This window comes from Lactuca sativa, chromosome 5 (genome assembly GCF_002870075.4).
Source record: "Lactuca sativa cultivar Salinas chromosome 5, Lsat_Salinas_v11, whole genome shotgun sequence".
In the NCBI taxonomy this organism is placed as follows: Eukaryota; Viridiplantae; Streptophyta; class Magnoliopsida; order Asterales; family Asteraceae; genus Lactuca; species Lactuca sativa.
Genome location: NC_056627.2, coordinates 262,625,335 through 262,638,585, shown reverse-complemented (window position 1 = coordinate 262,638,585; position 13,251 = coordinate 262,625,335). Strand labels below are relative to the sequence as shown.

Here is a 13,251-nt window from a genome sequence, read left to right as displayed (position 1 = left end):
TCATAGATAATCAGCAATGGAGAGTGGACTGATGGAGTTATCAGTTATGGTGAAATAGAAAATCAGAGGAAGAATCGAAGAAGAAAAAGATAACATGCTTTTTCAGAATTCAACCTTTCAAGTTTCAGGATTCAGGACAATAATCACCAAATCAATTGAGTTAATCTTGACATTGGACATCATTTTCAAAAAGAAGAATCAATCAACTTATCAAAAATCACCAGAAAGAAAATCAGAAGAAGAATAGAGAATCAGAGAAGTAAAGGTTTCTATAGTTCTGAGTAAAATCAAGAATGAAATCACTAATCAGTTTGAGAAAGAAGAAGAAGTGAAGAACAGTTGTTGAGTCGCAGTTTCTGCCGAATGATTTCTGCTGATGTGTATGAATGAAGAATTCAAATAAACAATCCCTTAATTTAATTTTGGGTTAAGGGGCCCTCTTAGAATTGGGTGCTATAAGCAAGGAATTATTTTTTATTATAGTAAGACCAATCATGCCACAAACTTACCATAGATTAAAACCATAAATTTGTCACAAATTAACCATATATTAAAATTAGAAATATGTCACAAATGAACAACATAAATTTCACAAAATAATACCATAAAAGTGTTCGCAAAAAATCTAGAAAATAATCACAAATTACATTTCTGCATTCAACGTTATGTCATACACAATAGACATACATATAATACACACGGTTATCATCTTTGATAAACCCAAAAAAAGTATTTACCTACAAAAAAACACCACCGAAGTAAAATAACCTAAAGAAACCCTAACAGACACACATATTAACTTATTTAAAGGTAAAATCAAAATTTGTCAAAAATCGTAACTCCCAAAACACTATTTTTTTTCCCATCATCGAATCACATCCCTACAACCAACCAACAACCAAAACCCCAAACAATGTACTTGTTCCAATCAAAATCAATTGGAACACCTTTAGTTTCTTCTTCAAGTAACCAACTTTCGCCTTCATTGTAGCGATTCCTGCCACCATCTCTGCTCTTATTTGCTTAAGTTCGATTTGATTCTCCATCCCTAACAACTCGAAGGCGATCGGAAGTTCTAGATTGGACTTACGGAATCCGCCATATGAGTAGCTGGTAGAAAAAATCATTGTCATTTGAAGCGGGAATTTAAAGATGAGATGATTCGGCACGGTTTATAAGAAATAGATCAAAAATTTTAACAATGTATGAGTGATGAACTACTTTAGGGTTCGTTGTCTTTAACGGTGACATCTAATCAATTATGTGATGATTAGACGTACAAATCACCAAACATCATCCTATATGGCGTTGTTCCTTATTATAAGTATAAGGGGTGAAATTACTTATTAAACCGGTCAATTAGAACTTTATTTCCCTAAACTACTAAAAAATTGATGGATATTTTAAAACAAAAATGACAAGTTTGTATTTATTTTTTTAAAAGCAAAAGGTAGAATCATCAATTCGGCCACCTTGTTTATTGTCTAGCTGACTTTAAAATAAAAACTAAAGTTAAACCAAAATCTTACCAAAAAAATCATTAAATTTTACATAAACAATGTGTTATATTACTTCTTGTTTTAATTCCATTTTATGATGGGACTAAAAATATGGTTCACAAATAAAAACAATAGAGTATCAAATTCCTTAGAAATGGTCCATTTAATTCTATTAAACAAAGTAAACAGTTTTCTTTTTCATTAACCTAAATCATTTTTATTCTTTTGTTTTTCTTATTTCATCTTATTCGAGGGAGTTTAAATACACATAAAAAATATCTTATTCCGAAGACAACCTAAACAAGCTACTATTATTTAAAAAGGTGGAAATTGACGCAACAAAACCCTGAGACCCCAACACCTCAATCTGTCCTTAAGAATGAGTATTCATGTAGACGAACCACTAACACCGGCCGGCCGCTTGTTCGTACAGCCGGCGACGGAGCAGATCATCAACTGTGTTCTCGGACTGGATCGTCCTGTCGGAGTAGAACTTGTACGATCTGTCATCTCTGATTCTCTCGTTATAAAGCACCCAAGATTCACCAGCCTTTTGGTCAATGATAATCACGGCCGTGAACGCTGGAAAAAAGTCGAACTCGATATCAACCGGCATATCATCTTTCTCCCTGACGCCGTCGGCAGCAACGATGACGACGAGGCGACGGTCAACGACTACATCGCCGACCTCACAGTCTCGTCTCCGCTCAGCACCGATAAGCCTCTGTGGGAGGTACACATCTTGCCTGCGCACAAATGCGTTGTGCTGCGCCTCCATCACTCGCTCGGCGACGGAGTGTCTCTCCTGTCGTTGATGTTGACTATGTGTAGAAAAGTCAGCGACGCCGATAGGATGCCGACAATCGAACTACCTCCATCTTCGAGGAGCCACCGTAGGGAGGGTGGCGGAGAAAGATTATGGAAGTGGTTGAAAATGATATGGTTTACGTTGATTTATATGTTTGAGTTTCTTTTGAGGTCTTTGTGGCTCCGGGATAAGAAGACGGTGGTGAGAGGCGGAGCAGGCGTGGAGCTGTGGCCGAGGAAACTGGTGACCGCCACGTTTCGCCTTGAGGATTTGAAAACGGTTAAGAACGTCTTCGTAAACACTGTAAGTTTCATATTCCGTTAAAGCAGTTAATCTCAAATCTCTACTCACTTATCAAAAACCTTATATACGTATTAACCTTCAATCTCATACGTTTGTTTGTTTGTGTGTGTGTATGAGAGAGAGAGAGAGAGAGAGAGAGAGAGAGAGAGAGAGAGAGATATGCTTTAATATAATCGTAGACATAATATCAATAAATTACATATACCACAAAAAAGGCATAGATAAACAAAATAATATATTCAAATATAAACCATTTTTAAATTTACAATTTCATCCATGGACCCTTCTAGGGTTTATCTACTTTCGTTAATTTAATAAGTTTCATATAACATATATATCTAGAAAAAATATTTGTATAGAATAAATTTTTTAAGATTTTCCAAACATAAGTTGATTTCAAAGATGTAATGGGACAAAAGTCGTATTCATTTCATCCCAAGTACGAAACATTTAAGTTCATCTATTTCTGGTATTGCATGGAAACAAATCATAATTATGTCAGGGAAGTACGAGATTTTTCTAGTTAATTATTAATACATCTGAACCATTTAACCATATAAATTAGCGTTAAAAAATAAAAAAAAAAAAATTACACAATATCTTTACTTGAAATAAAAAATATATATGTCATATATATAGTTATATACTCAGCGAACGTTTCATTGAAATGTCGTTTTATTTTGTTACATGAAAATATTATTATTAAAAAAAAAATTATATACATGAGAACTTTACCCTGGTCAATGGTCTATATCACTATATCTATATGTCTGTCTTTATTCAATGTGGACCAACGAACAAAGTCCGCACTCCTGCCACGCCATCATAGAAGACTTGTATAATTTTGTCCGATGCTATAAATATTACTATAAATTTATAATAGTAGATTAAACATTGTTTTAGGTAAAGACTTAGTTATTATATTGCATAAAGTTGGAAGTAGCTAGAAACCATATAATGCCCATCACTTATTGATTCTGATAGGTAGATAGATGCAAAATAAAGTTCACTATTAATAGTGTACTACAATTTTTATTGGGGCATATTTCAACAATTCATATTTTAAGTTAATATTAAAGAAAAATAACTTATTTTTCTTAAATAACTAACAAGTTGGAAATAAGTTATTCCGGACACCACAGAAATGTTTTTTCTGACAAAAAGTTAATTTTTGAACTGAAATTTCAGATTCGGTCCAAAATTTTCCCGATTTCAAACCAGAATTTTAGATTTCAAAAAAAAAAATAACTTTAAAATTTCAATAACAAGCATGAAATCCGATGAATAGTTTCAGAATTTTGAATTCGTTTGTATTAAAATCTAACAAAAAAATTAAAGAAAGATAGCAAATGGGAAGTATATACAATACAAATACTTAAAACCAAACATTTGAATAACCATGATATTAGACGCTTCGAAATGAAATTTTTATATAAATAGAAAGTTTTTTGAAAAAAAAAAAGCAAATGAAAAAAAAAACTCCGAAATTTCAAAAACAAGTATGGAGTGTGATATTCCAGATAAATAGTTATTTTTCAAAAGCCGACAAAAAATAGTTATTTTCATTAATAAGCTCGTTTTTAATGATTAATTTAATTAATATCTCTTTCACTTCAATTTCATGAACAAAATTAGATTTAAGAAACTTGATCCGAGTTTGATGATGATATGCTTTAGTAGTTTACCTTGTGATAACAACTTTTGTGTATAATATATTTTTTTAATGGGAAGTAATTCATACATAATAATTATTCTTCATAAACAACAACTTGGGCGATATATAATTGTATAATACAACACTAGTTGTGAGACTCATGTATTATATGAGTCAATTTTTTTTTAAAGTTAACTATAAATGTTAAAATATTTGAAACCCTTGAATTAAGAAAAAAAAAATTAGGGGTGGCAAATCGTGCTATCGTTTCGTGTTTCTGTCTGACACGACACGACAATATTTTATGTAACACGACACGATGTCGTGTTTTTTAACTAACACGAAAACAAACGAATTAAAAAACGACACGACACGAAAAATATAACATATACTAAAAACTAGTTTATTTAATGAATACTTTATCAAATATAACACGACAAACACGAAAAATACAATAAAGAACTGCTAAATTATCTCAATTTCGTGTCGAATTTTGAACACGAACACGACACGACACGACATCGTGTTTTTTTACAGTTAACACGAACACAAATTCAAATTTCAGTTTCGTCTCAATTTCGTTTATTGTCGTGTCGTGTCATAAATTGTCACCCTAAAAATAATGATTTATTATAATGGAAATGTTTTTATCTTTTAAATCTAAACAAATAATTTAAATAAAGAAAAGAAACTAATAACCTTTAATTTTAGGAATTATGAAATTAAAAGTTAACTATTAGTGAAATTAATATCCATTTATTACTATATTTATTACAATTATTAAATTAAAATATTATGTGAAATTTAATAAAAGAGAAAAACTCATAAAAGAACATGTGGAAAATAATTTAATTCAAAATAACCATAAAATTACATTTGACAAATTGAATGAGAGTGTGACAAATGACAAAAAAAAAAAAAAAAAAAAAAAAAAAAAAAAAAAAAAAAAAAAAACTTTCATTTATTTGAGAGGATTTTAAAGCAAAAAAAAATGTTTTATATTAAGAAAATTGTTGTATATTAATCAAACAGTGTGTTAGGAATTTCATACATTACTCTTAATTGTAATAGAGTAACGACAAATTAGGTATCTACTAATTATTCAATGTAACGATTAGTAAATTATCGTTACATTAAATAAGTAATGCACACCTAATTCAAACAAAAATCGTGAATAAAGAAACATTTATTTCGTACAAGCACATTAAGCTTTGTAGTAGATGTCCATTGGATTAAGCTTTGAAGTAGATGTCCATTGGTATATGTGATCGAGTATGCTTTAAGTGGTATGGTTGTCTTTATTGTATTGGATTGAAGGGTTTAGGTAAGCTTTATGAAAAACATTCAATGCACAATATTCTTGCATTTTACTTTCAAACAGTGGAAGGCGAATCAGTATGTAATTTTAGAATTTATTCCAAAAGTCCTTATATGGTTTCTTAAATAGCCCAATGGTCCCTCATGTTTCTCTTTGTAGAAACAAAATTCTCTTATATCCATATAGTAATGTCTTGATCACATGGTTGATTAATTTGTCTCCTATATTCAACGCGAATAGCAATAATGCAATATCTATAGTAACATAATGTGAGGACATTGTAGACAACTATTTCATGTCACCATGAAGAAACACATGAATTAATCAAAACTTTGTTCTCCAAAATTGTCAATACAGGAAATGTGAACTTTGTTTTAGGTTTTTTTACTTTCCTAAAATTCAGTTATTATGTATTTCTTTTATAAATTCGATTAACTTTTGTACAAATTCCATGTACCATTTTGCAGACCATCAATGACGTCCTGTTTGGTGTGATATCATCGGGGCTTTCAAGATATTTGGATAATCACTCACCAAAACGTAAATAAACTTTCCATTATAACCTTATTATTTTATAATTTAAAAGAATATTCCAAAATAAAGTTTACAATCTCTTGTAGCTCTTCAAGAAGGGCTTAGAATAACAGGTGCAGCCATGGTTAATCTGAGGCCATCACAAGGACTCCAGGTTACTTCCTAATCTTCATTCTAAATTCACTTTCTCTACATTTGGGTTTTGGAATGATTTATTTGCAAAAGGAAAAAAAAAAATCAAAGGTCCGATTCTTATAAAATAAAACCACTATAAAAAGACTAATGTAACAAAAAGACAAAAAGTTTTTAAAAGGTAAACCATTATATATTCTTTACCCGAAAATAACCTCCGTCAAAAGTCTTAACAGTCAAATGGTCAAATTTTACGGTTTTTATTTGAATGTTTATGTTTATATGTTCATTTGTTTATGATCGTTTATGTTTGTTTAATACATAAATAAACAAACACGAACAAAATAATTTGTTAAACAAACATATATGAACAAGAAAATTTGTTTGTTTATCTGTTTGTGTTTATACGTTTGTTCAGTTAACTTAGACGGTTGGACAAACGAATATAAACAAACATTTATTCATTTTCGTGCAGTTGGTTCATTCAGTTTTCCAAAGTGTTATAATAAAATGAAAATTTTCAGTTTTCCAAATTGTATGTAAATTAGAAAAATGATTTTTACAGTTTTCCAAAGTTTTTCAAATTTCTAAGATGAAAATTGAAAACTCCATCGGTTCCAACTAAACGCATTTTTTAAAATTTTTATTGAAAACTGAAAATGAAAACTTAACTTTATTTTCTGAAAACATTTTTTTTGAAAATTAAACAGTTTTTCACAGCAAAACGCACCCTCAGTGACAATTATATAATAAAGTATGAATCTTATATTATGGCAATTTGATAGGAATTCACTGAATTAATGAAGAGTGGTTCAAAATCAAGGTGGGGAAACAAGTTTGGTATGATGCTCTTACCAATTTACTACCATAAAAATGGCTCTGATCCTCTGCAATATTTGAAGAGAGCCAAGACGATGATCGACAGGAAGAAGCTATCTTTAGAAGCTTTTCTATCATACAAAATCGGCTACTTTATTATGAGATGCTTGGGACCAAAGGTGAAATGTATAAAATTATCAAACAACTTAACATTTTAATCTTGATTATATATGTTCACGCTAATAATTTTAGTTTTCAGTTTGCAAGTTTGCTTAATTACAGGATAATTTGTAACACTAGTTTCACGATTTCAAATGTGATTGGCCCGAAAGAAGAGTTTATGATTGCAGGCATCCCGGTTACCTACATTAGAACCACGTCTTCAAGCTTAGCACATGTAATACTTTCTAAATTGTTACTATTTTAATAAATGAATGATATAAATATGCATTTAAGTATGGTGATTTTTTTTTTTTTGGAAAAAATATTATGCAGGCAATTACTATGCATATGGTGAGTTATGCAGGAAAGGCAGACATGCAAATTCTTGTTGCTAAAGACATCATTCCTTACCCAGAAAAATTAGCAAAATGTTTCGAAGATGCGCTGTTAGAAATGAAGGAAGCTGCATTGAAAATAAAGGGTGAAAAGCCCAATAATTTCCCAGAAAATTTGGCTTAAAAAACTATCAGATATCATGTAGAGGCTTCTCTAAAGCCCACATATTATCCATTTAACTTAGAGACCATTAATTATTTTATATATAATTATTATTTTTACTCTCTTGTCTTCTTCTTATTTTTTTTTATCCTAAATAGTCTTGTTAACATGCGACTGTCCTACTCACAAATCATCATGGTTGAACACAAATCTCAAACGTTTCTTGTTGCATTTTATGTTATATAGATAATAGATGCATACAACTATATTCTAATGGATTGGACATATGACATCTCAAAGCCCATATAATAGGGAGATATGTCTCAAAAGATATATATGGGACAACCAGTATGACGTGTTGCACAAATTGTTCATAACCTAATTGCTGAAAATTCATGTTCCTTGGTAGATGTTACAAATAACAAAACAATGCAAATTTTATTAAAAGATATATTATTGACTATATTGTATGCAACTATGTTTGTTTGTTTCCGACTATCATCTTTGTCCACTTTCCAATTCTTTTCATGTTATTAAATCTTGAATCTTTGCTATATAGAAAATATAATATTGAATATTTTCTCTAAGTGCTCTAGGCCATGTTTACGGATCGATTTACGATAAAATTTTTCCATTTTAAGCCGTTTATCCACTTCAAATGCTTGAAATTAAAGACTTTGTTGGACACAAAGAAGTCATAGAAACATGTCATGTATTTATTAAAACGATTGTTGAGCTCTTGAAGTTGCATATCTATGATCAAATAAAATACATTGTTTTTCTAGCGGTTTAAACAAAATAAGTTACAAGTAGCTAACCCATCTTTTTAAATTTGGGCTTTTTTTTTCCTTGAACATACTTATTGGTTTAATCCCCATGATGTGGAGCATATCAAGGACTTATCATACTCATTCATGGGTAAAAAGGGCAAGTATAAAACGGGAAAACATAGACCCAACTTTAAACGGTCATATTTTTTATTCATCAGAAGTTTCAAGATACATTTTATATAGAAAAAAAGCTGTTAACATGCTAAAACTGAAAAAGTTATCAGAAAATAAAGTGCATCATTAGGCACACTTTATGGCCATGTAAATTCGCCCTTACACAAGAAGATTAGTGAGAGTACAAAAATGGAGAAGCTATGTCCTACTTTTACAACACCATTACCAATAAAATAAACCAATAATTTGTTTGTCTTATCATAAGGAAATTGATATGAGATTTTCTCAAAGCATGGTACACTACTTAAGATTTCGCTATTCAATATTAGTTTATTTTCTCTACATATCAAGTGACAGCAAGCAAATCAAATTGTTTACATGCCATATTCTTATCAAAGTTATATATAATTTGGTAGCCCTTGCTAGTCATGTCATTTCCTTATTATGAATCTACAATACCAGTGGATTAACATCAACATCAATAGCTTATTATTTTCCTTATGTATTTTAATTGAGTAAATTACACGAATGGTCCCTATGGTTTAGGGTAATTTGCACGTTTAGTCCCTAACTTAATTGTTTAACTCGGAAGGTCCCTACTGTTTGTTTTTGTTACGCGTTTGGTCCCTTTCTTACCTAAAAAGACTATTTTGCCCTTGATTTTTTAATTTCTTTAAATAAACACATCCCCGATCTCACTCCCTCACCTTACCTTACCTACATCACAATTTTTCCCTATTTAAATAATAGTCTTTTTAGGTAAGATAGGGACCAAGCGCGTAACGGAAACAAACTGTAGGGACCAAGTGTGTAACAAAAACAAACAGTAGGGACCTTCCGAGTTAAAAAAATAAGTTAGAGACCAAACGTGCAAATTACCCAAAACCATAGGGACCATTCATGTAATTTACTCATTTTGATTCTCGGCATGAATATGTGCAAGTATCCCAACTACATATATACGTACTTCCTATCATCCTATCATTGATGCTGTCATTGTTGAACTAAAACTCAACGTTGTCAAGATTGGGATCTTGATCGTAGGATCGTAAGATCCTACGAACCTACCTGTGAAAACCTTTATGGATCACAATATGATCGTTTTGTATGTAAGATCAGAGACTTGATCAGAGGATCCGGATCGGGATTCGATCCGATCCTACCAATCCATGAAAATTGCCAAAATTTAATCCGGTTTTTATTACATTTACCCGTTACTGGTTGACCCGATCTCCTTATCCAAAGGTCAATCAAGAATAGCCTCATTCTTGTACTATTTTGTGAATCGTAAATGATCAACAACCCTAGAAATAATTTTATTGTTTTACATTGTATCCTTATTGATGATAGAGTTTGAGATATAGTTTCAAATTGTTATTAATTTCTTCCTTCAGTTCAAGCTCAACAATAGAGGTGAGCCTTTTTCAGTTTCTTACCATTCAAGCTCAAAAATAGATGTGAACCTTTTTCTAGTTTCTTTTTTTTTACTAGTCAATCCCTTTTCCTTGAGTGTTTGAGAAATTGTGGTTTTTAATTGAGCTTCAAAAATTGAAATAGATATTATTTTTACCTTATAGTTAAAGCAAATGACGTGTTAAAAATTTAAAGCAAATTTAACTGTGTCATTAACTATTAGATGATCAGTTACATTTTTCAGCTATTTAAAGTTACTTAAACATGAAATATGAAAAAATGTTATAAAATATGATCAAATAATAAGATAAGTTATAGAGTAAAGAAAGACATGAGAGTAGAGAGAACTTTATTCCAATATTTGTGATGAAATCATCAAACTTTATAATACATAATATTCACTATTTATACTAGACAAAGAAGATGAGAGGTCATGTATGATATGAATGCACATTATGGTGGTGCATAACTACACTCATAAAACTCATAATAATTTTTGCTATAATGCTCACTAATTATGGAGAGTAATGAGGGAATATGGAAAATCCAATAGTCATTCACTAAATAATAATTCATAACACTCCCCCTTGAATGACGATTGTATCATGCCTCATTAAAACCTTAATCGGTAAAACCTCATGGGAAAAACCCTTTATTAAGGAAAAAGAGTACATGATTAATAATAGATATTGGAAACAATTGCCTCGTTAAAAACCTTGCTAAGAAAACCCGGTGGGAAAAACATAGCTAAGGAAAAGAGTACAATATGTTTCCAACTCCCCCTGATTAGCACATCACTTGATTTTCTTGAAGCACCGCATAGCAATGTTTCGTACCATCGTTTCAAATTTCGATGTAGAAAGTGCTTTAGTAAGCCAGTCAGGAAAGTTGTTACTGGATTGAATTTTCTAGATGTTGATGGCACGCTCTTTTTGAAGATCATGAGTGAAAAAAACATTGGTGATATATGTTTGGTTCTGTCTCCTTTGATAAATCTTTCCTTGAATGGAGCTATACAAGTTGTATTATCTTCATATAGTATGGTTGGAACATCCCTGTTAGAAGTTAGACCACAATTCTTGCAAATGTGTTGAGTTAAATTTCTTAACCAAATACATTCATGACTTGCCTTTTAAATTGTTATAATCTCTGCATGGTTAGAAAAAGAAGCAACTAAATTTTGTTTAACAAAATGACAAGAAATTACGTTACCTCCACAAGTGAATAAATAACATGTTTGGGATCGAGCTTTGTGTGGATCAGATAAATATCCCGCATCTGCGTAACTAATTAACTTTGCATTTTATAAATTTGATTAGTATAAATTCATATCTATTGTACCCCGAAGATATCAAAGAATGTGTTTGACTCTATTCCAGTATCTTCTTGTTGGACAAGAACTATATCTTGCTAATAAGTTTACGACAAAAGATTTATCAGGTCTTGTATTAATAGTAAGATATATTAGTGCATCAATAGCACTAGGATATAGTTCTTCAGGAACAAGAAGATTTTCATGTTTTTTATGATGCTAATGTTGGTCCTTATTTGGCATCTAATTGCCTTACCACCTTCGGGTTACTCATGGATGTGAGTTATTCATATAAAACCTTTTTAGCACCTTTTCTAGATATTAACGTACAAAAACTTCATTTTTGTGTGCTTAATTTGAAGACCCAAATAGAATTTCATCTTACCAAGATCATTCATTTCAAAAATTTCTTTCAAACAAGAAGTAACATTTTCCAATTCCCTAGGAGTTCCAATTATGTTCAAATCATCTACAATAATATCAATTATAATAAATTCTTATCTGGATGTTTTTATGAATACACATGGGCTTAATGAATCATTTTTATAACACTCTTTTAACATAAATGTACTAAAACAATTGAAGCATATACGACCAGATTGTTTCAATCTATACAAAGATTTATTTAATTTTACCAAATATACTTCATGAGAATTAGAAGTTTGTGTTTCTGGCACCTTAAACCCTTCTGGGATTTTCATATAATAATCATTTTGAAGTGAACCATATAAATAGGCGGTAAATATATCCATTAGACACATCTCCAGTTTTGCATATATTATTATACTTATAAAATAACTGAATGTAATTGCATCAACTATCGGAGAATACTTTTCTTCATAATCAATTTCGGGCATTTGGGTAAAACCTTGTGCAACAAGTATTGTTTTATATCTCACAACTTCATTTTTCTCATTTCTTTTGCGCACAAATACCCATTCGTGTCCCACTGTTAATACTCTGTTTGGTGTATGGACTACAGGTCCAATAACTTTTCGTTGAGTAAGAGAATTAAGCCCTTTATTTATTTCATCTTTCCATTTTGGTCAATATTTTCTATTCATACATTTCTCAATAGATTTAGGTTCAAGATCCTCATTTTCTTTATAATCACATGCGGAACATGATATGAAAAATTGTCGTCGAGTTCTGTCTTATGTTGGTTCCGTCTTATTTCTGTCATGACATAATTTATTGAGATCTCATCATTTTCATTTTTTTCAGGTACCTTATATTCTTTTGCTATGTCATTGGCTCTTCTAGAGCTTCATTAATCTTTTCAAGAGATATTGTTTTCTCTTTTTTACCATCAATTATATTTTTTCCCATTCCTTTTCAAGGATTTTTATCTTTAGAACAGGTTGTTCTTTCACGCTTCAGGCGTGGCTTAGATTCATTTGTAGTTGTATTTTTCCTTCTGGGATATCAATTCTAACTGGATCATTATAGCTAGTACATGAGATTTAATTTTCCAACTTCTTTATTTCTTCCCCTAATGTTGGAAAATATGATTCATCAAAATAATAATCATCAAATATAGCTATAAATAAATCTCCGGTTGATGATTTTAAATATTTTACTATAGATGGAGATTCACATCCAACATAAATTCTCATTCTTCTTTGAGGTAGAGAAATGAGTACATTAATTGCACATCTAAACGTCCTTAGATGGAAATATTTGGTTCCTGGCCGCAAACCATTTGAATAGGGGATAACTAATGATAACTGGTTGGCTTGATGTGTATAAGTGATATTGCATATAAAATTGCATGCTCCATGTCAATGTAGGAAGTTTAGAATGCATTAGTAATGGTCTTGCAATTAATTAAAGGTGTTTGATTAACGACTCAGCT

At 30.7% G+C, this 13,251-nt stretch overlaps 1 protein-coding gene across 1 annotated transcript; it reads left to right on the top strand.

Annotated features, from left to right (window-relative positions):
* Positions 1-1,783: 1,783 nt before the first annotated feature.
* On the top strand, positions 1,784-7,846 carry LOC111877519 (wax ester synthase/diacylglycerol acyltransferase 11). The gene is made up of 6 exons (XM_023874044.3): positions 1,784-2,610; positions 6,050-6,122; positions 6,203-6,270; positions 7,034-7,246; positions 7,327-7,464; positions 7,563-7,846. The coding sequence occupies exons 1-6, from the start codon at positions 1,879-1,881 to the stop codon at positions 7,746-7,748; spliced, it is 1,410 nt and encodes a 469-aa protein (XP_023729812.1). The 5' UTR covers positions 1,784-1,878; the 3' UTR covers positions 7,749-7,846.
* The last annotated feature ends 5,405 nt before the right edge of the window (positions 7,847-13,251 follow it).